This window comes from Dipodomys spectabilis, unplaced genomic scaffold, assembly GCF_019054845.1.
Source record: "Dipodomys spectabilis isolate Male_0828 unplaced genomic scaffold, ASM1905484v1 ptg000034l, whole genome shotgun sequence".
In the NCBI taxonomy this organism is placed as follows: domain Eukaryota; kingdom Metazoa; phylum Chordata; class Mammalia; order Rodentia; family Heteromyidae; genus Dipodomys; species Dipodomys spectabilis.
Window position 1 is genome coordinate 7,263,479 of NW_024870711.1, and position 26,317 is coordinate 7,289,795.

At 40.6% G+C, this 26,317-nt stretch overlaps 1 protein-coding gene across 1 annotated transcript in view; it reads left to right on the forward strand.

The window, feature by feature from the left end:
• The window catches only part of Cntnap2 (contactin associated protein 2), a 1,675,080-nt gene that overhangs the window by 1,038,695 nt on the left and 610,068 nt on the right, over window positions 1–26,317 (forward strand). Inside the window, exon 12 of the mRNA XM_042677312.1 lies at window positions 16,668–16,787. Within this exon, the coding sequence (XP_042533246.1) occupies window positions 16,668–16,787 (120 nt within the window). The remainder of the gene's footprint in view (window positions 1–16,667; window positions 16,788–26,317) is intronic.

Sequence of the window (26,317 nt, forward strand, 5' to 3'; positions counted from 1 at the left end):
GGAATCCAAAAATGAATCCTAGCACATTAAAGAGAAACTAACCAGTCTCTCTCCCTCTTTTCTCCTTGTCTTCCTTCCTTCATCTCACCATTCCTTCCTTAGTTCTTCCCATTGCTTCTTCCCCCTCCCCCTGTCCCTCCCTACCTCCCTCTGTTCCTTCCTTCCTTCCTTCCTTCCTGTTACTGTAAGTCCATCACACAATCTGTTCTAAGAGCAGACAAGGCCTTTGCTCTCTTGATTCTAGAATGATGTCTGCTGACTCTATACCATTGTATATTTTCTGAGAACTGTTCCTATCTTGTCCTTCAGCACAGTGATTTAAATTCAGAAAAAAAGAAAAAAAACTGAACTATTATGATCTTACCGACTTCTTCAAAAGCAAAGGTCAGAGAATCAAGGGAGTGAAGGTTTGATAAAAATAAAAGCAAAGTATGCATCTTTTTCCTGTGTTACAGATTTTCTATAAAGTTTTATCCAGTATATTTTGGATAAAATTGGTTTTTTTTCCTGATCATTTCCATAATGCTTTGTTCTATTACAGAACACAGAAATATATTCTGCATCCTGGGACATTGCAGGACTTCACCAGGGGCGAATGGGTTACCTGTGGCAGTTTGAACTCAGGGCTTTGCCCTTGCCTGGCAGGCCTCCACCAATTGAGACATCATTGTGTGAATAGTGTCAAATTTATCACTGGATTGGCCTGGACTTGGATTCTCCTATTTATTTAGAATCTCTGCAGACTGTAATGACAGGCATGAACCATCATACCCAGTGTTTCATTGGTTGAAAGGGGGTCTCCAGAACACTTTTGTCCAGACAGCCTTGACCAGAGATCTGATCTTCACTTCCTGGGTAACTACAATGACATATATGAGATTCTGCACCCAGTTTTTTTTTTAAAGTTTCATACTGAAAAGACTAAACTTTATTTAAAAATTTACTCATCCTCTTCCCCATTCCCTGAGCCTGCAGTCCAACAAGGACTCCTTAATGGCTAGGAGAAGTTTCAGTTAGTCACAGATCGGCTGGTTCAGTTGTATTTGTAGTAATAAGTAACACTTTCAGCACATGATGTACAAGAGTGGCATTATTCATGTTAGTTACACTGAAGCCAGTATAATTGGAAGTACAGCATTTAATTTCTCTCACCATTTATAGATAAAGAACCAGAGGTTCAGAGAACTTACTAACATGGTTATTAGGCCAATTCCCTATTACATGGCTGAGAGAGATCACCATTGCCTTTTATTCTGTGGCTTATAAAATTAGATAATTCCCTTCCTATTTGAAGGCTCAGCCCAATTTTCAGTCATTGTGTATGCCTGTGCTCTTGGACCACTGGGGTGATTTCAAACCCCAAAGGATATTTTGCAATGTCTGGAGATGCTATGGTAACCACATTCGGTAATGGTGATTTGGTGATGGGGTAGGAGGGATACCACTGGCACCTCCTGTGTAAAAGCCAGTGTTGCACACAAATATCTTCCAAGGACAGCACCGTCCCGCAGCATCAGTGATGCTGGTATCAGCCTGCAAGACTGAATATTAATGGCAACTTGGACTTAGATCAGTTGCTGTGCTACCATTTCGAATTTTACTTGTTAAGAAGATGGCTCTCCAATTCCCCTAACCTTTGCAGAGTGCAGCCAAAAGGGCCAGTAGCGCCCTTTCAAAAAGCGAAGCTAAGGCACCCCTCCTGGTATTCTGAATGCCAAAGTGACTTCAGGAAGTGACTGGCACTTTTGGCAGGTCTCAAGAAAATTACTAAAACTTGAGTCTTCCCTTTCAAAAAAGAAACAAAACTGGAGTCTTTTTCAGTGATGCAAAACTTAGAGATTTCGTACAAATTAAACTTCATTTCAAAAATAGAACTTTTGAGGTGAAGTCAAATTGCCTCCAGATGCGGTAAGAGCTGGGGTGGATGATAAAAATTGGCAATGCCCTCTGAAAAGCATCTCAAAGGGAAAAAACATCAGTGACAAAGAGCAGTCCTCAGTCATGCTGCCCTTGCTTGAAGTGTGTTGAGTGGCTCTACACGGCTCTTCTTTCTGACTTTACAGTTGGTTGCTGAAGATGTGAGACATCAAAACTGTGGCCAAGTATACCTCCTCACTCGCGCCAATTCAAGATGGTGCCGGCAGTTGAGGGATGGAGTTTCTAGTGGTCACAATGGCTGGGGGTCCAGGGTCCTGCCCTTCTCTGGCTCCCTGGCCCCCTTTGAGTCTCTATCCTCCTACAAGTTTGGTCCTTAGCACACATCCAGACTCTAAAGGCTAAGTACAGTTTGCTAATGAATTGATTACAGGAGGTGACCAGCAGCTATGTCAGAAACAACTAGGTTACAAAAGTAGAATTCAAAAGTCCTGTGGGGTAGGGGGATATTTATCATTGGAATCTCAATTTACTTAACAATCTTGCAGCTTTCATTTCTCCCTCTGTAAAATGAGGAGCTAGTCAAGATAATCGTGAAGACTTACATTTCTTCCTCTATTGATAGTCCACTAAAGGGAAGAAGGAATAAAAACTTTCTCGAATCTTGGATGGCTGCTCTTCAGCCATTTGGTTTTCAATTTCTTTCTTTTTTTTGTCAGTCGTGGGGCTTGAACTCTGGGCCTGGGCACTGTCCCTCAGCTCTTCAGCTCAAGGCGAGCGCTCTACCACTTGAGCTACAGCGCCACTTCCAGTTTTCTGGTGGTTTATTGGAGATAGGAGTCTCACGGTCTTTCCTGCCCAGGCTGGCTTTGAACCGCGATCCTCAGATCTCAGCCTCCTGAGTAGCTAGGATTACAGGCGTGAGCCACCCAGCGCCCGGCTGGTTTTCAATTTCTTTAGTGGGTAAATGGCTTCCCCTAAAATTCTAATCGTGTATGAGTATGTGTTGGAAGTAAAGTTTTATGAAGTGCCTTCATGTGCTTGATGCCTTCATTCCTCTGTGTTGTACTTCTTCTCCAATTAGATCAAAGCACTCAGCTGGGGGTGAGCAGTTGGGAGGAGCAGGGGCTGATGGTGGGTGGAGCAATGAGAATGCAGAGAGGAAGAACAGGTTCGAATTTACCCTCTGTGCTCAGAAATGGGCTTTCTAGACCACAGCAAGAGACAGTGATAGACTTAACGCTGACTTGCCAAGAGAAAGGGATTTCCTGAACATTATTATCTTCCTATTTCATATATCAACAGGTAGCCCTAGGGCACCAGTTTCACATAAAACAGGTTAAAACCAAACAGGATAAAGACGAGCGAAATCCATACCCTCCCCCAGGAAGAGGAAGGAACAAGTCTCAAAGGCTGAACTTTCACATCACTCAGCCAGGCGGGAAGCTGACTTCCTAAGGAAACTTTTTCTATGACTGCATCTTACCCAGTATACCAGATGAGAGAAAGACTTTGGGTTTCTTTTCTTTGCATTTCAAAACTCAGCTTCTTATTTAAATCTCTCTCTCTCTCTCTCTGGATTATTTCTCATCTATACAAATTGAACTATTCACTAATATATCAAACACATATTGAACATCTTCCATGCTCAGGGTTTCAACAGCCTGCTACCATGGAGTGTGCTGTCTAGTCAGAAATAAACAAGAAAATATAATTCCAGGCCATAATAAGGTTGTGTGTGTGTGTGTGTGTGTGTGTGTGTGTGTGTGGTGTGCCCATCTTGGAGCTTGAACTCAGAGCCAGGGAGCTTTTTAGCTCAAGGCTAGCACTCTATCACTTGAGTCACAGCTCCACTTCCATCTTTTTGGTAGTTAGTTAAAGATAACTGTCTCATGGACCTTCCTGCCCAGGCTGTCTTTGAACAGTGATCCTGAGATCTCAGCTTTCAGAGTAGTTAAGATTACAGGACTGAGCCACCCCCACTCAGCAGCTGCGATTAGTTTTATGAAGTCAAACAAGGCACCACCTCCTGGCCCATTTCTTCACTCTATTCCACCAGCCCAAGGTTCTGTGACCTCACATCCTCTCCTAATTCCTTTCTTTTCGGCCATTACACTACAGGTCCTAAAGCCTGAACTTTTTCTAGAGTTGCATCGGCTCATGCTGAGTAGCATGAGCTCCTTCCCGGCTTTGACACTGGCCTCTAGCTTCCATGTTCTCCTTTTCCTGGCCCTAACTCTTCCCTAATCCCGTGTCACTCTTCCTAAAGTCCCATCAAAGCCCCATTTCCTTGATGGTTCCCAGCTTCAACATGCAACAATCCACATTCTTCGCTCTTCTCCTCCTTGACTTTCTGAATGTTGCTCCTTTGTTCAGACCCAGCCAATCCCTTGTTTGCTCTGTTCCATCCAACAACAGGACCTCTCCTGTGGTCTAGTCTTCCGTAATACACAGCTGCAGACATGAGCTCACAGGCTCCTCTCCTGGATAAAAACCACGCTGGTCTTTTTGTTCAGCCTCGAACACACTATGGGAAACACAGTTGTAATGTCCCAGTACGAGGTATCACACCTGCCTAGGCTCTCCCAACATTGATCAAATGAGTACAATTATACAACTAACTACACACACTAGAGTGGTAAGTGCTAAGTGGTCATCTCATCTCGTTTTTTTAAACTCCTTCTAATGTTGCTCATCACTGCCAAAGACCATCAAGGTAAAATATTATTTTTCAAAGACCCAGTCACTTACTGTCTCTATTCTCATCTTCTTCTAGGTGATTACTTTGAAATCTGCACTCTAGTCATTCTAAATGCCTTTCTGAGCAGCCTTCTCCCAAGAGCCTCACACTGTAAGACCTTGTAACAGTGTCCTTTCTCTTCTTTGAACACATCCCTGTCCTCTTCTGATCATATCTACTTGGTTCTTCAAAGTCCAGCCACTTAACTCCAAGGGTACAGTCTGTCTTACAGCCTGGATTGAGCCAGTGCCAAGGCCTGTTCTTACAGAGGAACCAGCCCCAGGCTACAGCTCAGATATGCCTTGGTTAGTTCATTTGTTGTTGGGCTTATTTTTCCTTTGTTAAACACTACCTTTTGACAAACCTGCCTTTACTCTTTACAGCCTCTCATGGATATGAAGAATAATTTGCATTCCTATGTATTCAGACACAAGAAGTCCAGTTAGACTTTTCACAATAGCAGCACAACATTCCAAGTAACAACATAGCAAGGATTTACCACCCAGCAGAGAGGAAGTGGCAAGTCAACAGAACAGTTTTCCAGGATCATTTAGTAAGGGTATGGTGTTGGTGAAGCATAATCCAATGACTGATGTAGGTAATTACAAAAACTGAGTCAGCAAGAAATGGCAATTATATTTAATGCAGTTTGATTAAGGAAGCAGAAAAGTGCAATAACTTTGAGAGTGATTTTCACTAAAAAAATGCTTAAGTAAAATGAGTTTTAGTGCTTACTGAAAGGAAAACAGTTCATTTGTGTTCAAGATCCATTTATATTACAGTCCATATGATGTAGCAGAAATATGATGATAGAGAGCCCAGATCTGATCTGGTGATTCGCACTACACAAGTGAGCAACTTTGGATTGAGTGAGCTACGGGATAATACAGTGACTGAGAGCAGGGGCTCTGGGCTCAGAGATAACGCTGGTGTGTGGCTTTAAAGCTCAGTAGCCTTCTGTTAGGGTAATCTCTCTAAGCTGTGCTTTCCTTCCTTGTAAAGTGAAAGAAGAAGTATCTACCAAATAGGATTACTAGGAAAAACAGATGGCATATTGCTTGTAAAACACTCGGCATAGAATAGGAGAGCTCCAACAGATGTTGTTGTTGCTATAATTATAATTATTTACAAGGAAGGAGATAGATTAGATCATCTCCCAGGCTTTCCCAGCTCTGAAATTCTCTGGATCTATGAACAGCTCACACTCAGATGATGCCAGATAAATAAGGGCTCAATGTATATTGGGCAAGAAATCAATATGGATAATTTCCAGTTGTGCCCTGGTAAGGTAAGGTACGCAGAGCATGAATTATTAAAAAACCATGGTTACACTCAATATATTTCTATTTGATCCTGGAACGCATGGAACTTTTTAAAAGAATACTTTCCTCTCTTCCTCATCTAATGCTCAATGATTAAAATGAGCTTGGCCAAAGGAAAAGAGATAGAGCAGTGCTAGGAACTTGAAATACGGTATTTCACATAGGAAGGAGAGGGAGTTGGGCGAAGTCTTCCAGGAACTGGTGGGTAATAGAAAAATCAAACAGGATAAGGCAATCTCGGCCTCGATAATGAGCATGCCGATAGCAGAGACCACACAGTTCAGCATCTTCTACGCAGCTTTCTAGGAATATCAAGCATCTCAGATCCACATGTGCTCTGATGATGTAAGGGTGAGGAAAGAGCTAGAGAATGCCTTACCCAGATGAATGAAGTTCAAAGGAACCTAAGAACCGCAGCAGCAGGGTCTAATGAGAACTCCCTGGGCCTTGGCTGCCGCCCCTCACTATCCTAGCCTCATCTACCTTCTCTTTATGATTATTTTTTGTTGTTGATTTTGGTTGTGGGGCTTGAACTCTGGACCTGGGCTCTGTCTCTCAGCTCTTCAGCTCAAGGCGAACGGTCTACCACTTGAGCCACAGTGCCACTTCTGGTTTTCTGATAATTATTTGGAGGTAACAGTCTCATAGACTTTCCTGCCCAGGTTGGCTTTGAACTGTGATCCTCAGATCTACAGCCTCCTGAGTATCTAGGATGACAGGCATGAGCCACAATGCCTGGCCACTCTCATTTAATATTTAAGAGTATTTCCTCAGCTATTCACATATGCCCTCGTCTGAGCCAGATGTACTTTTGCCTTTTTTTTTTTTTAGTTCGTTTGAAAGAATTGGTTAGCCAAGCATCAGTGGCTCACCTCTGTGATCTTAACTACTTAAGAGGCTGAAATCTGAGGATTGTGGTTGGAAGTCAGCCTTGGCAGACAAATCCCTGAAACTTATTTCCAATTAACAACAACAAGAAGATAGATAGAGAGAGGAGAGAGAGAGAGAGAGAGAGAGAGAGAGAGAGAGAGAGATGTAGATATTGCTGGAAATCGAATATCTCTCAAATGATTGAGTAGTAGCCTTGAACAAAAATAGTCTCAAGGCCCTGAGTTCAAGCCCCAGTACAACACCGAGAGAGAGAGAGAGAGAGAGAGAGAGAGAGTTTCTTCAGGAAGATATTTGGATTATTCAAAGATAAATAGATGGGTAGGACAGTTGCTGTAGTCTGTGTTGGACGTCTGCTACCTGATGACCAACTCAATTGCTGAGCTTTAATTTCTTTATTTATAAACAGGGCAATCAGAGACAATTTGTTTGGAAGCTTAGCATTCCAGCCAGTGCCCCATGCATGTATAGTACCTAGTCACATGGCTATATGACTATGCAAAGTGAATAAAGATACCTTATTTGGAGCTAGTACCTCCCCTCCATCACGTATGGAAAGCCTGGAGGTGGCTGAGCATGTTGAGTTCTCATCTGGCTGATGAGAAGTTAAATTGAGGAAGTGTTTGATGCCTTTGACACCTGTCTTATAAAACAAGCCTACATTTACCTAGTCCTCACATCACAAAAAAAGTGGGGAAACCTACTACCAGTAAAGCTGTTTATGAGAAAGCTAAAGAACATACCAATGTCCTGCTGCTGCTCCGCTTTTAACAAATATTCACACAGGATCACCTATATCTAAACCTTAAGCTAGCTTTGAGAAGTGAGCTTAAAAATTGCTAATAAAAATCTTACGATTCTGAAAACTCCTGTTAATCCTTTAAGATTCAGATTACTGTGTTGTATTTTTTTTCTTAAGAAAGCAGATTATAGTGTTTTCACAAAGCTTTTCCTGACTGTCCTATATCAATACACCTAACCCTCATCTAAATATTTTATATATGGTATAACATTTAACAAATCTTAAAGTATCTTACCTGTCAATATGCCTGGCTTATCTATTTTCTATCTGTAATTAATCAGGCCCTCTGACTAATTAATTTTTTATTCTGAGTTTAATTTATACTAGTAGTATCATATTTGTATGTATTCGTATATTAATTTATTAGCAGGAAATAGAAAGGACTTATTAAGTACAATGAAGAGGTAAAGAAAAAACACAGGTGCCAACATGGTAAAGAAAGAAATACAGGTGCTAACACATTTTGAGTCAATATTTCTAGTCTCATTCACGGGACCCAGTGAAAATGCAAATGGGGGACGTTAGAACTGGGACGATAGATAGATGGAGCAGAGACATCATCATCAACTGAGCAAACGATGAGCATGGAGTCTGGACAAATGCTAGAGTGGCTGAGCTCAGTCAGGATCATCTCTTAAAATGGGTTCTGTTGCTTGACTCTTAGGTTCTCTAAGCTCTCCTCTCCTCTTGTAATCTTCTCTAACCTAAAACTAGCCATGAATGAAATTCAACTGTTTGTCATGGGTAAGTCCTTAAGTAGAGAACAATATTCTCTGGGTTGGTCAAAAAATGATCAAAAATTAGCATTGATATGACCAAGAAATGTGGCAGCCACAGTGACCCAGAGACCAAAAAATAATTCTGGTTTTGTTATTATCTTTACAAAAGTAGAAGTCATTGTTTTCTTTAGATGAATGCCTGGAGCAGTACAAATAGTGGAGAGAGTCAAAAATGAAGTAGAATGGGGAAAGGAAAGAGTGGAAATGGAAGGAGATTTTGCTTTGATTTCCAAAACAATGTTTGAAAGGTTTGATGAGCAAGGAAACACAAGCTGTCATTCTTTTTACATGGAATGAAAATTTTGTCTTCTCTATTTTTTCTCCCTGAACTAGTCCCCTCCCTTTAAGACTTGGACAGGCAAATGAAACCAACAGGGAGCAATAGAGAGTAATATATAACAGAGAAATTATACTCATGGAAAGATCATAAAATAATATTAACATGCATTTAATATTAAATGTCTGATTCTAAATCCATACTCAAATGAGGAAGGAGGTGAGACTCTTCAAAAACTAAAAAAGAGAAATGTAGTCATTACCTGATTCATGTAATTGTAACTCCTCTGTACACCTTTACAATAAAAATTAATTAATTAATCTAAAAATAAGCAAAAGTAATAAATGAAACCGTACTCGTTCAACATCATCATTTGCTGTGTGTCAATAATGAGACAATAGTTCCTAGGGGAAATAATGTAGTTTACCTAGGGCATTCATTCAAGGTTTAAAAACAAAATCTAAAGAGGCAGAGAACATATGAGGTTAATATTCGAGTGTTAATGAGGATTTAGCTATTGTGAAGCTTATATTGTGCTAATTAAAAATAATTGCATAGTCCTAGAATTAGGGAGTTTTCACAGAGGAAGGGCTCAAGGTCACTACTGCCTGTCTGAATTTCCATCTTGGCTGTGCACAAACCTCAATAGTTACCTTCACGGGAATAATTAGATTCTAGGAAAGCAGGATGCTCTTACCAAATTCATTAGTCTGATTGAGATCAGAAAGTCAGTTGCATACTTTCAAATGAGAAAGACCTCTTTCCAAGACAGAAACTTACTTCTCAAAAGCTAGATTCAACTCAGACACTTGACTTTGTGAGTGGAAGTGGGTCATAGTAAGAAAGAGCCTAGAGATGGTTGCATGGTGAACATCTCCTACCCTAAAATTCCCCACATACACTATTTTTGCAGGTACACCTCTGTTTTAAAGTAAAGCCATCTTTACTCATTCAGAAGGAGAATCTCCAAACATCCAGTGTTACTTCCTAGCTACTTGCAACTAGATTCCTTTAGCATGGCATGCAAGCGGGCAGGTAGAATGTGGCCAACTCCACGACAGGCAAGCAGGGAAATCGAGGCTCTCACATACACGGTAACTATCCAAAGTGGATAGGAGTGTCTATGTTGCTACACTAGTTAGAAAATGAACTATAAATGTATTTCATAACTTCCATGGCTTCCTGTCAAATCATCGCAATGGAAGATGTTCCACAGAGAACTTGTAGGGATGTGTTTACTTTGGGACACGTGATTCATTTGCTAGCCTGACCAGTCCATGTTTACTTCTGGTGATCTACGTGCTTTTCAAGGGAGTCATGGAAAAGACGCCCAGCACGTGACCAATTGCACAGGAGATGTGTTATGAGGTGGCAAGGTCCTAGCTCAGCTCATCAGCACCAGTGGTGCTCCAGTGCTCCCTGGGAAGGGCTAAGCATTAACAGGTGCTTTTACTATCTAGTATATGGAGTGCTTTGCTCTTAAAACATTGACTCATCTCTGCCAGTAAACTCAAAGTCCTGCAGAGGCTTCATGCTGTGTCTGAGGCCTGAGTAGCCATTTTCTCTCATTCTCCTGGCTGTGGCTAGTATGGCGGGGGGAGGACATGTTCAATATTCCACTCATGGCCATCACATTCAGGGCCATGTGCAGCTTTGAAATGCAGTATCAAGTTGGAGTTTGCTCTACTGTCTTTTCTTAGTTTGTGTCCTTAATATTTCTTTTATTAATCAGCTACACCAGCACAATATCAGGTGCTTAATAATAAAAGTTTGCTTTTACATAATAATCTTATTTTTATGTAGTGGTGATACACAAGATCACACATATACACTTATAAAGATATTCATCTTCTGATTCATGTGAACATGTTCCTTTACATGGCAGAAGTAATCTTGTATTAAGAGCTTTCACTCAAAAAGATTATCCTGAGTTATTTGTGCAGGACTAACATAACCACAGGGGTCCTGTGACAGAGCAACTAGACCCAGTGTGAGCAAAGAACAAGAGGCACTCTGAGACTAAATCCACCAGCCCACAGTGGCATGAACTGGAAGGTGGAATTAATAAGATGCAGGCTCTAGAACCTGGGCGGGGGGTGGGGGGGGGGGGGTGGGGGGAACAACAGGAAAATAGCCTCTTTCAGAAGACATACAGCCCTACTTACACCTTTCTTCAATTTAGCTCAGTGGATCCTTTTTCAAAACTGACTAGAGTTGTCTCATGATTAACTGTCCCGCTATTCTCAGTTGCATAAGAAAATAAATGTTCATCACATCAAGTCATCAAGTGATCGCTTCCCACAGCAGCCATAGGAAAAGAATACATTAGAACATGGTCATTTCCCATTGTATGTGATAAGGTGTCACACAGATAACAGGAACAGTTAAGGTACTCAGAACCTGCCACTTGGGGTCATTCTGTGCTATGACACCCAGTCCGATGTGTTCAATCCTAGTGTTTCCAAATACCTGCCATGTAATTATGAAGATATAAAATCCCATGAGACCTTTTTATTCTGGGACTTGCAACAGAGGAAAAAAATCACTTGGCCAATAAATTGATGGGCTTTGTGAGTCTATTTATTTCCTCATCAGCAGTCCACAAGCAGTATTATCGGTGATGACTCAGTTCCCTCTCTTTCTTTAGTGGTTGCTACTCTAGCCCTGGTATTTGTAACATGGCTAGGTAGAGCACCATTGGGCACAGGTTGCTGGGTAGAACATTGAAGCTCCCTGCCTTTGTTAGCACAGGTTCAGCACTAAAACCTATGCAATACTTAATTTAAAAAACACACAAAAAATATTACAAGGTACGTGATTGCCTTTAATTGGCACTCTACTTTAGTGAAGGAGGCCTTATTGCCTTCATTTTATAATTGTGAAAACTAAATTTTGAGAATAATTTCCAGTAGTAAATGACAGAAAGTGGATTTGAACTAAAAATCGCTAAATTCCTTCTTGCAACCATAAAAGAAATGAAATTTAACTGTATTACAGCTGATTTTGTCATGTGATCTCAGTCATGAATCCAGATTCACATTTTGAAAGCATAGTCAATGGTCAAAATCACACACACACATTATAAAGTGAGAAATACAGAAAGCATGAATAGTTTAAATTCCCATAATTGGACTGCTGTAAGATCTTTCTTTACTGCTGTAAAAATAACTACTGTAATTTTTTAATGTATTTTCTTTCAAAATTTTGTTTCTGTACATTCATAAAGTATATATTTTGACACTATATTTTTAAGACTCATATCTTATTGCTTTTTATTATTTATATTATTTATTATATCTTATTCCTTTTTGTTATTTGGAGAGAGTGAAATGGCATTAAAACCACATTGTAACCCCCTTCTCGCCTTATTTAAATTTTTACTATATTGCCTTTTTGTGCCCCATTCCCCCCCCCCCCCCCGATGTTTAAAAATACACAGAAAAACCATCTACTCTTCTTGAGTTGATTCTCTTTTCTGGATTAGAACCACGCCTCTCAAAATGCAGCCTGACACGAAAGCACCGCCTCACTTGGAGCCTGTTGCAACCACAAATTCTCAACCAAGTCAGGCTCTCTATGGTGAGATCAGGAATTCTATTTTAACAACCGTCCTAGGTGATTGGCAGACACATGCAGTTTGGAATGACTATTATTATCTTTGGAAGAAAATGAGAAAAAGATCCTTAATGACCAAAATTTTTCACAACCACGTATCTCCACAATCTACTGCTAGTTAATTGCTTGAGCAAAGGTCTACAGCCCTTATTAAAATGCCCTTCCGCAGGGCCTAAACTCAGTGAGGAGTGAACTACTCTTGCTGTGATCATTCAGTCATGATTGGACATGCATCCATTCCTGCTCATCCAACCAAAAATCCTTTCTCAAAATCAGGACAGGACAAGGAATAGGGACGTTGCAAATTCTTTCCTGTTATATTTCTTTCCTATGTGAAAGCATACAGAATAGAAAAGGGAAACACTTCCCAGATTCTTGTCTGCATGGTGATTCTGAGTCTTATGAGGACATATTGTCACAGATGACATTCAATAAATCAATCAGATGTCCCAACAACTGTCAACAAGTATTTGCAGACCATGAGAGAAGCAGTCAGTACCCTGGAGTAGACATGTAGAGGAGAGGAGCCTTCCCCAGAAGGAGAATCTCAGTGGAACCCAAATAGCAATTTGGAGATTGGGGCAGAAATGCCATGTGTACTCCCATTAAAGTCTTACCAGGAGTCAGCCACTGTGTGAAGAAATGGATGTGGATTCTTGCTTCTTCCTCATGATGTCACTGGCATATAGTTATGTGTCTTCTCCACACAAGGCTCAACATGGCTAGGTAACTCGGTCACCACTGAGACTCAAGCGTATTTGACTACAGAACCATGTGTCTCGTCATGTCTGCCTTAATGGATAAGTCTGGCTGAGGATTTTGTACTTGGTGAAAGAGACCTGTGGATTGCTGTGTCTAAGCAACCTGAAGCAAATCCGCTCAACCAGACATTAAGTTTAGCAACGCAATAAAGCCACGGATGACACGTGAAAATTCTTATATTCATAATCTAATATCATAAATATGGAAGAAACACCACACACACTTCAATATGATAAAGATGAAAAGCACCCTTGGGTAAGAAATAAAGAGAACAGCCATTGACTCTGGCTCTTACTACAAACTGAACCTGATTGTAAAGAAAGGGATTGGGGTTTGGAAAGAAGAAAATGAGAATGATTCCTTATTACAGTCTAGAAAGAGCAAAATCAAAACTTTTAATGCTAGATTGCCCTGAGGGGTAAGAGGAAGACTTTGAAATGTGGACTCCATATTCTAGATTATTTTGAACCATCTGCCAAAATTTTAATAATCTAGAGCATTACGTTAGTGATTAGTGAAGTAGCTCATTTTTAGTCATTGTGAGTTTAGATCACTCTTAGCTCTGATTTCTCACATCTGCTTTTATCCTGTTGGTCTCCTTATTGGTCTTAGGAACGTGTGAATTCATCCACACCCTCCTTTCTCAAATTGCATTAATTCACCTACTGGTCAGCTTTCACCTCGCCAGTAGCAATGACACCATGATCTTTTCTGTAATTTGTAAGTCATTTCCCTACAACATATTATTTGTTACCCTTTTTTCTATACACACCTGACTATAGCATATATCTCCTGCGAAGATCTTGGGTATGAGTTATACAGATTCTAACCCACTGCCTGGTGTATCAGAGACACTCAGTAACTACTTCCAGCAGGAAAGAAGGGAAAATGAAGAAACCAAAGCATGTTAGAAGTATTTTTTTACCTAATGTGGAGTTGTTAATTGGAAAGAGAATTGAAGGTATCCTTTGAGAGAGGAATCCAGGTTAATCTAAAGAGGAGAAAATCTTGGTAGAGGAAGGTAGGAAAGGGAGACTCAGACTCCATATTAACACGCCAAAGAGCCTAAAAGTGTGACTCAAGTGGACTTCATAGAAATTCTCCACTACTTGTGGATTAGATAGTTTTTTTAAAACCAGCAATAATTCTTAATTTTGTTAAGAGCTCTTTCACAGTCTTCGTATCATCAATGTGGAACTGTTGAGAGAAATGTTTTTTAAATTTTAGACAATCTCATTATAAAGGAGGCATGTAAAACATCCATTTAGTACCTCTGCAAACAGGTGCAGCCTCTGTGAGGAAAAGAAATTCGTCACAAAGCATGGGAAGAAAAAAGGAAAATAATGAGAAAGAACCTATCATTTAATTACGTGAATGTCAGTTTTTTACCCAAACTAGATTTGAAGTAATTAAAGCACCTGTAACAGAATGAATCAGGAAAATAGCTTTCCTTTTTTTTTCCCCCTGAGATAATGGAAGATTAGGCAGGGAGCCAGGGACTCATTCCTGTGACGCTAAGGACCTGGGAGGCCCAAACCAGGAAGATCACAGCTTAGGCCACCCTAAGTTAGCAAGTTCAAAGACTTCTTCTTTGTTTTTCTTCTTGATATGACTTTGCTTTTTAAAAAGTAAGGTGTTGAATGAAGGTTACCATTTCACAATTCAATGAGTGCATCTGTTTCTTTTTTGGGCAATGTCATCCCTCCCTTTGCTTCCTGTCCCCCCTTCCCTTTCCCATCCCTGCCCATGGGTGGCATAGCTCATTGTCCATTGTTTACCCTTCCTTCCTCCCATTATGCACCCCCACCCCACTCACTTGCTAAAAAGAACAAAAAGAAAAGCAAAAATAAGCATGACCACCACCAATAACAACCGTACAAACCCATGTGTTTATTTCTTGGAATTCATTTTGATAAATAGGATTTTAAACGTTCCAGGGAGTTACACCTTTGGGTTCCTCCCCTAAGGGTTTTCTCCTTTAGTCTGACTACGTATATGTGAATGCTTAGATTCCTATATAGGTTATTGGGTCCATTAATATTTAAATCTAGCTTCTACCTATGAGAGAAAATGTGTGCCATTTGTGTCTCTGAGCTTAACTGACCTCACTTACCTGATTTCATCCCAGGTCCACCATGTCTCTGCAAATGACCTCACACTGTTCTTTCTAATGGATGAGTAAAATTCCATTGTGCATACGTAACACATTTTTTTTTTGAGTCACTCATCCAGTGTGGGACATCAGAGCTGATTCCATACCATGGCTACTGTGAACAGTACAGCAATGAACATGGGTGTAGAAGTGTCTTTACCACTTCCTGACATGTCATGTTCTGGGCAGATGCCCAGGAGTGCTATGGCTGGATCATAGAGGTTTGTTTTGTTTTTTTGAAGAACCTCTAGCCTGCCATCCAGACTGGTTGTACTAGTTTACAGTCAGTCCTACCAACAATCAACAGTGCCATAGTGTCCCTGTTTCCCCAACTCCCTGCCAGTTTTCTACATTTTCCCAACACCAATTATTGTATATTTTTGGCTCCCTTGTCAAGTAACAGATAAGTATATGGCATTTTTTTCTGGACCTTCTAGTTTGCTCCACTGATCTTTGGGCTTGTTTTTGTACCACTACCAGGCTGTTTTTATTATTATAGCTCTGTAGTAGATTTGAGGCCTATGATCACAATCTCATCAGCGATGCTTTGTTTTAAATTTTTGCCTGAAATTGCTTTGGCTATTTGCAGTCTTTTATAGTTTCATATGAAGTTTTGGGTTGTTCTCTCTATCACAATGAAGAACCTCATTGGAATTTAGATAGGGTTTGCTTTAAATTGGTAATGGGGTCATTTTCACAGGAGGTCTTTCCATTTCCTGATGCTGTCCGTGCTTTCTTTCTTCAGATTTTGATAGATTTCACTGGGGAGGGAAAGACACTTTCTTAACTGAAAAACTTGAGTGTGGCAGGGCTCATCTCTCACCCCCACAATGTGAGTAGTGTGGTGATGAGTGTAGTCTAGGCTAATCTGGGCAAAATGCAGGAGCAAAAGTCCTGGAGGTGTGGGTAAAATAGTAAAGCACCTGCCTAGCAAGAATGAAGCTCTGAGTTCATGTATTGTTTGTGTGAAATTCATATTAGCTGTACAAAAAATGTGGGTGTGTATGAGAGAGAGAGAAAGAGAGAGAGAGAGAATGAGAGAGAGAATTTTCTATGATGTCTTAGTTGATAGTCTAAAAGCCAGCGAATATTTTGTGGCCTTTCCAAATGAAGTCTCTTAAAGTAAGAAATGGATAGCTATAAATAACTACAGATTAAATTTTTGTAATGATCATGAGCCCTGCTAATATATTATAGTTTATTTTTTCAGAAAATCTATTGTCTTAATGCTCTTCCCAACAACCACATCATATCAGAAATTTACCAGTTTTGTTTTTAGGGCTGAAAGGTGGGGAAAAAAATCTAAGTGACGGGTTTAATTAAGAAAAGAAAGAATATTTATGCCATGAAGAGGGCTTTCTTCTATGCCTCACACACCAGTGCTGGGCCTGGGTTGCAGAGTTTATCTGGGAAGGCATTTGTCTTGTGTACTCACCCTGGATTTTTGTTTTCCAGCTATCTATGAGCCATCCTGTGAAGCATACAAACACTTAGGGCAGACGTCAAATTACTACTGGATAGATCCTGATGGCAGCGGACCTCTGGGGCCTCTGAAAGTCTACTGCAACATGACAGGTAACGCTGTCACATTTGTGCTTTCTGCGATGGCTGTTCCTGTCTGTGAGGGTAGAGAGGTCCATGCACGAGTTCTTTCTTCAGTACTGGATTCTCATCACAGCATTTAAGAGGCTAAATATTACTGGGTTTGTGAGGTAAAACAGTGAAACCTATTTTAAAGCAATAAAACCTTCTGATACTATATTAGTTTTGGAAGTCTACCTCTGGCTCAAATAATTAATATTTGGCATTAAAAAAAATACAAAGCTAAGCCAGGCACCCGCGGCTCACAACCTGTCATCCTAGCTACTAAAAAGGCTGAGATATGAGGATCATGGTTCAACATCAGCCCAGACAGGAATGTCTATGAGACTCTTATCTCCAATTAACCACCAGAAAACCAGAAGTGACGCTGTGGTTCAAATGGTAGAGTGCTCACCTTGAGTTGAATTGCTGAGGGACAGAGCCCAGGCCCAGAGATCAAGCCCCACGACCAACAACAACAACAAAAAATACATATCTAAGAATAAAACCCAGAATGTTGTGAGATTGCAAGGCTGAAGTGGAGAGTGAAAACTGGTCCACAAAAGTACGTTTATAAGTAACTTAAGAACTGGAGTCACTGTTCAGCACGTCCCAGGTCCCTGCGAAGGGAAGCTTTAGCTCACACCTCTGTTTTCCATGATTCTGGAAGGAATCTTCCTGGACTGAAATCCACGTTAGGCGCTAGTGAAGATCACATGAAAACCTTTCATGAAATTTATCTGGGAAGAGAACCTAGTTTTTATTTCATTCCTTCTTATTTTAGTGCACTGAAATGAGATTTGCATTCTTATAATCTCCCCGTGTCTAGGCTATACAGTTCTCTAAGATAGGAGAAAGAAAATTCTACGCAGACAATAATACCCCCTTAGCCTCCAAAATACCAGAAAAGAGTGTAAGATCTCCACTATGTACTGGCTCCATGAATGAGGCTCATGTCCAGACACTTGTGAGCTTTCTTGCTGACTTTCACTTCTGTTCTTCCTGGAGGTCACGTGTGATCTGTCAGCTCTGGACTCCATCTTTGTCTAGCTTTCTCCTGACATATAGTTTCTATATACATCTCAAAAGAAAATTAGAAAATCAAAACTATAATTCTCATGTGAAAAGCACACAAAACTAAGGGCTGCTTTGCGAGGAGCTGGCCTTCATGTATGTAGATTGAAGGGCTCACAGACACATAGATCCAGTCTTTAACTTTGTCTCCATTCGTAGGAGAGTGTCACCGCAGTGGGACTGAGTATCCAGGTTTAAGCAGGCAACAGTGAAATACAATAAGACTTTTCTTCTATCACTTAAGGAAGTCATGAGGATCATTGTATCCAGTGACCTTAAAAGAATCTCGCTTTTGAGTCTAGCTGGCAGCTTTTAGCCCTCTATCTTTCCTTATTCTGGAAAACAAAACAAAACATGGATTTACCATCACTAACAGGGTAGGATACCACACTGCTTGGTTTAGGCTGTTCCATTTCCAAGAGTTGTGCTCAAGTAGAAGAGGAAATGCCATGCTGAGATGCTGCATAGTCTTCATCTTTCACTCTATACTATGAGAAAAGGCATACAGACCCAAACCCTAGAGAATAAAAGAAGGCATTTTAAAAGCTGAGGAAGAGAAGAAAAAAAAGGGGGGAATCCACAAATGAATGTCTCAAGGCACAAAACAGGTTTACTCCAATGACTGGAAGCATTTACTCCAAAGCTGGAACACTTTGAGCCTAGGAGAAGGCTCAGATGCAGGGAGGAGATAGGCCCGGTCAGAATAGACCATGGGATTGTAAAATAAGAAGAAGAAGAAAAACGATTGATTTCTTTTTGTTCTTGTTGTTGTTTCAAATGTTTTTCAGTTGCCATTGGCATTTTGAGCTGGAGAAACAGATTGTTGAAAAGATTTTGGGGGTTGGATGGAAGCAACTTGCAGGGTGATGTTTTTAAATCGATGTAAAGAAAGAAGTGCCTCATGTCTGTGGGATCCAGCGGAAGTGTGAACACAGCAGAGGATGGAGCACTGTCTAGGAGTCCTGGGCTGGGTGGCATCCGATGCAAGTGAAGAGAGTCTAGGAAATGTCACCCTTGATGTCAGAGCCTGTTGGCTGCCACATAGCTGGTTACTAAGAGGGAAGATTTCTAGTCAATCTTCTGTATATCTCATCGTGTTTCCACAACGTGATGACAGTTCCTTGCTTAGATCTTAGGGCTTTCTATAAAATATGGTTATTGCAGTCCTTATCATTTGTGAGACTATAAACTTATATTTCTAGTATTCACATCTTTAAATTGTACGTAGTTCTTCAACATCCTAAGGTTTTTGTGGGTTTTTTTTTTTTTTTTTGGTTTCTATTTCCCTTGGATATTTAGCAATATCTTCTCCCTCAAAAACCTTCAGCTTGTAGATTTAAAGTTTTATTTACTTCTTCCTGCCTGGTGATCCCTAATAATATTCCATCTCCCAATTTGTGCTCTTTATTATTCTCCTTGCATCCATATTTAAAAATTAAATATGCATCCGTGTTCCAGGACGTGAAGCTTAAACTTCCAAGTAAAGAGTATTTCTTATATATTCTCCTTACTACCAGTTTTGTAGTTTTCTCCAAAAGCCATTAAGCTTGTTTACATAATTTGGGCTTTATAAAGCCTCGGGATTTAGCTGATCAAATTCTATTATCTTCTATAATGGGACAAGCTGCTCATGTCTTTTTAATCTAATATTTATAGAGAGTTTGTTACTCAAGTTCCTAAGCACTTGCAGTTGGTAATGTTCCTTTCTGCATCGTCTTCTTCTCACAAGTGTCAGTGGTTCAGGGTGGGTAGAAGATTAATCACTCCGTGGTGGACTGGGGCTCTGGGGAAGGCAACCTCACCCCTCGCCCGCCCACCCCTGCCCTGCAAGGCCAAGCTGGCCTTTCTTGTGTTCGGTGTTCGGTTTGTCTTCTCAGCACCAGCACAAATCCCTCATCTCACAGTTCCTGCGGCCCAGGCATCCGGCAGTGGGAAACTGAGTCCACCCGGGCCCAGCTCCTGATCTGGTTGGGCTCAAGGTCTTAGCCAGGGCTGTGATCTTCACCAAGACCAGAGATTTTTCTCAAACATTCTTTCCAGTTGTGGAGTTTAAGACCTACGTCCTCCTTTCAGGCTGGGTGTTTGATTTTATCTGCTGTTGTGGTTGTCGTTTGGTTTTGTTTGGTTTCCTTGTGGGTTGTTTCTTTGCGTGGCCATGGACTGCCCTCGGCTTCCGCAGGCAGCTCCTCAGTCCTGGTCACAGGTGCAACAGTCCACCTGTAATCTGCAGACCCTGCCCAGGCGCTCACCTATGGGATCATTCCTGCAGAGACGATGGCCCACTTCACTCACTATCAGCTGACCTCACAGGCCTTTTCCAACCTGCAAACTCCTGGCCCTGCTGCAGGAAGCGCAGAGCCCCTGGAGCCAGCCCAGAGTGGGTGTGGCCCCGCCCACGGGGGGTGGGGCGGGGCCCCCAGAGGCAAGATGGGCGTGGCCCCACCCATGGGGGAGGGACAGGCTTATTATGGGGCATGGCCAGCAGAGCAGCATTGGTTTGGCCCCGCCCATAGGGAGGGGCAGGCCTGTTATGGGGCGTGGCCAGCAGAGCAGCATTGGTTTGGCCCCGCCCATGGGGAGGGGCAGGCCTGTTACGGGGCGTGGCCAGCAGAGCAGCATTGTAACTCTGCATGAAACTCACAACTCGGGAGCATGAGTGTCCATGGAAGCAATTAACATGTTTCATTTGCAAAATGTCATTTAACTATTCATCTAATCATTTTCACACTGTTGAGTAAGCAAAATTTTGATAAGATAGACCAGCTAGCACAAAGGTTACTTCCTAGCTGGAAATAAAAGTCACGGACCTGTAGGGAACGCACGGGGAGGACGCTGCGTGTCACACACACAGTAGATTATTGACGCCCAAGTAAGTGCCAGGCACGTTCATTCTAAGACTATCCGGGGATGGACAGTATCATTAATATTCCTATTGTTAAGGTAATAAAAGCTCAGAGAACATAAGTAGGTCATACATGTTGTCAATTGTGAAGCCTGGTGTTTTTTGAAAAAACTTTTATTGTAAAGGTGATGTACAGAGGATTACAGGTATGTAAGTCAGTTAATGAGTACATATCTTATTGAACAGTGTCACCCTTTCCCTCATTTTCTCCCAGTTTTTCTCCTCCCAACCTCCCTCCCCCCCAGTTCATTTCCAACTAACAATAACAGAAGCTTGATTTTTAAAAAAATTTTTTACCAAGGTTTGTATGATTCAGAGCTAGTCTATAGCGGCTGTGTGTGTGTTGTGTATGTTGTGTGTGTGTATACATGTGTGTGTAAGGTCATACCTGTAAGTTCAAACAGCATTATTCTTTTGGACCACTGTAGTATGATTTGTAATATGTTTGCTAAAATGATTATTTCTCATTTGTGTCCCTTCATTATCATCAAAACTTCTATACATGTTTCTAAGTCATTAGCTAGGGTTTAGATAGCATTTGGACTTTAAACTATATCCTTCTTAGTTGTCGAACTGATGCCCTGGGGTTTTTAATCAGAGAACACATTTTAAATGAAATCAGTATGGAAACCATTAGGCAATTGTTTTCAGTTTTACTTCATAATTCAAGCAGAGGTATTTCCTGTAATGCACTTCTCTGAGAGCTTTAGGGGGGTAATTTATAGATCTCCTGTGTATCTAGGTTAATTACCCCTTAAGATTGGAGCCCAACGTGTAGGATAATTTAGATGCTATTCCTGATACCTAGTTGAGTTTTCAATGTAAAGTCTTACACTGAGTCTGACACAAAGCTGGTTGGAATAGACTTCTGTTGGGTATAATGTGATTACAGTGTCTTATTCTCTCCTGCTTTTGAAAGAAACCTGCTAGAAATGAGGACAGGTAGGGCTTTCCAGCTCTCTGCAGGGCCCATTAACACAAGTTAGAAGCTGCTGAGCCTCTAACCCCTTCACACCCTGTAATCTGGGAGCTCTGATGCCAGCGCATGTGGTCTCAGCCTAACCTCCAGCGCTGGCTTCTGTCATTTTATTCCCTCCACTCATTTCTACTTTTTCCTACTGAAGACATTTCCTTGCCCCCGTCTGTCTCCTAACCTAGTTTACCTCCTCTATAGTTAACCTACATGTACAATCGGCCTCCTCTGTCTGCTTTCAGCCACATTTTCTCCTCTCTGCCGACCTCTCACAAGCTGTCTTTGTTAGAAACCTTTGTAATCACTCAGCAACTCCTGCCTCACGTGTTCAGCCATTTCGGTTCCTCACAATCAGTATAAATCTTTGAATTCAATTCTGTTCACACTGGCTTCAATTGAAAATCTAGGAGCCAACTCACCGATCAAACACAGCCTGTGAAGGACTCTTCTTTGTGACTGATTACCCACTCACCGAACACTTTCTTTTGGACTCGCACTTATTCTATAGATGGCTTCCACCTGCCAGGCTGCCTTTGAACTCTCTTCTTCATTGTGTGTCAGTCATCGTGATAGGTTAATACCACAAAAGTTCCCACATGGTGTTCGAACTTGGAATTAAGAAAGGAAGTGCCAAAGTATAAGAGCCCTGGTGCAGACCACACATTGTGGACCCTACACAGGAAGACAGCGCTGGACACCATGCAAAACCAGAAGGAGGCACCTGTGCACCCATAAGAACAGGGAACCACCAAAGTTCTCTCTGACCAAGCAGACATGTTGGGTCCTCGGAGGTGTTCTGCCTCTAGATAGCCACACAGAGTAAGCTATAACTATAGAGACATACACTAAAAAAGAAGACTGTTCTATCACCAACACAAGAAGTCAGTTCACTTCTGGAGGCTCCAAAAATGGTGTCCAGATGCATGTGAAAGTGCTTTCAAATAGTTGGGTGCAACCTTCCCAGACAATATCATAAATAGGTGTCTTTGCTGTGCAATAGCCGGGTTCAAATTCTGAAAACCATTTCCTACCATGTATGGCTGGGAGCTATTGTTTTGTTTCTTCTGGTTTTTGGAAGCCAAAACTCTTGTCTAGTCCACAATAAGCATCTGTTCAGACAGCGTACATTTTTTTAATCTTGGAAAATCCAATTAAGATCAGCTCATTGCATTAGGATCAAAACACACCAAAATCCACAGGAGTAATCTAGAAATTTCACTCTTTGGGCTATACTGGAAGCCAAGGCTGACTGTGTTGTTGATTTCCAAGCCCTAGGACTTCAGTTTTAAGGATCACATTTTTTTTGAATAAATCAAGTTATACAAGCAGATGACTCTGGAAGTTTCTTGGCAAGAATACTATATAGTAGTTAATCTTCTCTTTGATTTTCTATCTTTATCTTTGTCTATTTGCTACAGACTAGGACATTAAATAATAAATTGCACTAATGCTCTATTTTCCTATACTGGAAAACACTAGAAGTCATATTTCATGAAACTGATGTAAACTAGAATTAGTAAGACTCGTCACATAAACAGTCTCTACTTAAAAGTAATGTCCTCAATGAAGTATGAGAAAATAACTTTGGAAAAGAATATCTATGCTGATGTAGTTTAATTGTTTTTTAAAAATCCCTGGTTTGCATTTTTGTACATGCAAGTTCATTAGGACTGACCTGTCTTCACAAAATTATTAATCTTGTATCTTCTTTGTGTTCATAAGTTTAACAAATAAAGCTTCACATTAAGAAAGTAAGAGTAGGTAAATACGTGTTATATCAACTTCCTTATAATCACTGATATTAGTATTACTCTATTCATTCTTGGCTTTATGTATGCAAATTTTATTTTATCTTTCCTGGACTAATGTTGGTCCTTCTTAGTATGTCCCATGAAATTCCTCCTCTCTTCATGGGTAAGAAAAAGCAGCACACTTTTGTCTTGGCCTCTCTGAAAGTTCTCAAGACATGATCAACAGCCTGGTACAGAGTAGACTCTGAAGGCCCTGTTTTTGGTTCTAAGACTAGAAAGTACTGGCAGGCATCTTCCGACATGCCACTTTGCTCCAACCCAAACTGTGTGCTCCCTGCATCTGAGGCCTATTACCAACACAGACTCCTTTTGTAGGTCCTGTGTCTTGATCCAAAAATGTCTTCGTCAACCCTCTATTGGAACTCATACAACCTAATTCTCATGTCTCCTCCATTCTCCATTGAATCCCTAACTTACTTAAAGCACATCCTGGTCTCTGTGATATACCTTTAGTATGGCCTAGTTCTTCCCTCTCAAGGAAGAGAGAACTCCGCCTGCCTAGCAAGCAGTTCTGAAATGTTACAATAACATGTCATGGAAAAGATCAAATCTGATCCCTTTGCTGGATATTCATTTTCATACAGGCAATAATGTTTTCCAATTTCACAGATTTACTTGCCCAGGCTGACTTGAAACCACAATCCTCAGATCTCAGCCTCCTGAGTAGCTAGGTAGCATGACAGGGATGAGCCATCAAATAAAAAGCTTCTTGGTCACACCTTTAAGAGGGATTTAAATTGTCTGTGTCATTGTAGGAAAATATTTATCATATAAATAATTCCTGAAGTGCAAACATCAAGGAATTTGTATAAACATGCCTAAGTCAACATGCCCTTCACGAAATTATGAAGAGATCACACGCTGAAACACTTTCAAACTGTGTATCAGAAAATTAAATTATTGTCTTCAGAAGAGATGCAACACTTCCAACATTTGCCTTGGCCCAGCTTGCAAAACTGTGGCTTTTGAATCCAAATCAGCTGTTGTTTCTTAAAATTTTCACTGAATATCTTTTAATAAATGTACAGGGGAAAATAAATTATGAAGTATCCTTACCAATCAGTCTCTTTTCGTCTGATATTTAAGTCACCATTTGGACTTCTCCGTCACTTCAGTAGACCATTAACTGACTCCAACCTATTCCTAATTCTGGTCATTAGATATATATTTCTTTTAATTTGATGAATTGAATTGTGTGTTTTGATGTGCAGCAAGTTTAATAACAGGTGCAGCGTGGCGGTGTTCTATTAGTCATCAGTGCCAATCACTTCCTGTCTTTCAGAGATATTATCAACTGGGAACTCTTTTTAGAATTTTAATGTGTTTACTTATGTTTATGTGTTTGTTAATCTGTTCGCTTACCCAATATATGAATTCATATTGTATGCCAGGCACTTGGGACATAGTGATAGGCATATACACATCGCATGTGATTATACAATGCTTATACCATTATAACTATGTACAAAATTGTTCCAGAAAATTAGCATAGTTTAAAACCAGTGGTCAAGTCATTTCTACCAGAGGCATTGAACCATTGAAAGGAGAGAACTATAGTTGCTATTTCTTATTGTGCTATTTTTCAACAATTACTATTGACAACTAAGTTAGCAATTCTCAAATTTTAGTAAATTTTGTGCCATCTTTACCAATCTTTGAACACCCAGACTACCTACATATTTAATAAATACTTGTTCTCATTGTAAGAAGCAATATTCACAAAATGCTGACTTTAATCAACTTGATGTTCTTTCTTAATATACTGTGAAAACATATTGTGTAGCATAATGCAATATAATATAAAATGATAATTCTCAGAGCATCAGTGGTCCACACACTTTGGAAATTGTCACTCACCCAAATACTGCTCCCAATTTAATATTTTCTTTTTGTTGAAATGATCAACTTTTATGCATTTAACCGGAGAATTGTAGCTAGGACAATCCATGGATCTGCCAAATCAAAACCCTTATCTAAATTCAAGGAAGGCTTCTGGTAGGACTATTGCTTAAACCACAAATGCAATTTGGTAGTAAATTATTAAACTGGATCTTAATCAATTCTTTACTAATAGTTTATTCATGTTGACCAAAAGCATTCGGCCACTTCCTACAAATGTCCTTCAGGCATTCTCCTTCCTCTGTCCTTCCAACTAGAACTAACTTAATATTTAATGAGTGACTATTATGTCCCCTATCCTCTCCCTCAGGGAATACTCCCTGTGAGTCCAGCTGTACCCTCTCTGGTCTCTTCTGCTTTTTCCCTTACCAAACAAGGTACACAGGATAGGAAGGTTGACTCAATTATGGTTATTATATACACAGAATTTTGAACTACATATTTTTGTTTTCTTCTTTTCTGTTCTTAATCTCTCACTATATAGTTCTCTCTCTCCCTTCTTTCCTCCCTCCCCCCCCCCCCCTCTGTTTCCCATCTCTTCTTTCTTTTGTGGCACGGCAGGGTATCAAACTCAGGTTCTGTACTTCTCAACCACTTCAGCTACCTTTCCTGTCTTTGACCTTCAGTGTGGTTTGGAGACAGATGAATGCTTTCATCCAGGCTGGGCTCCAGCAACATTCCTCCCACCTCTCCCATTGGAGTAACTGGGATTATAAGAGCCTAAAAGGGATTTTTTAACCCTCTAATCACATCCTAGTTTACAGATCAATATTGTGGCTTATGTTTTGACAGACTCAACTTAAACGCTGATTATATTTACATTTGGTTAGGCATGTGTATAGGAACGGTTGCAGTAATAATACTT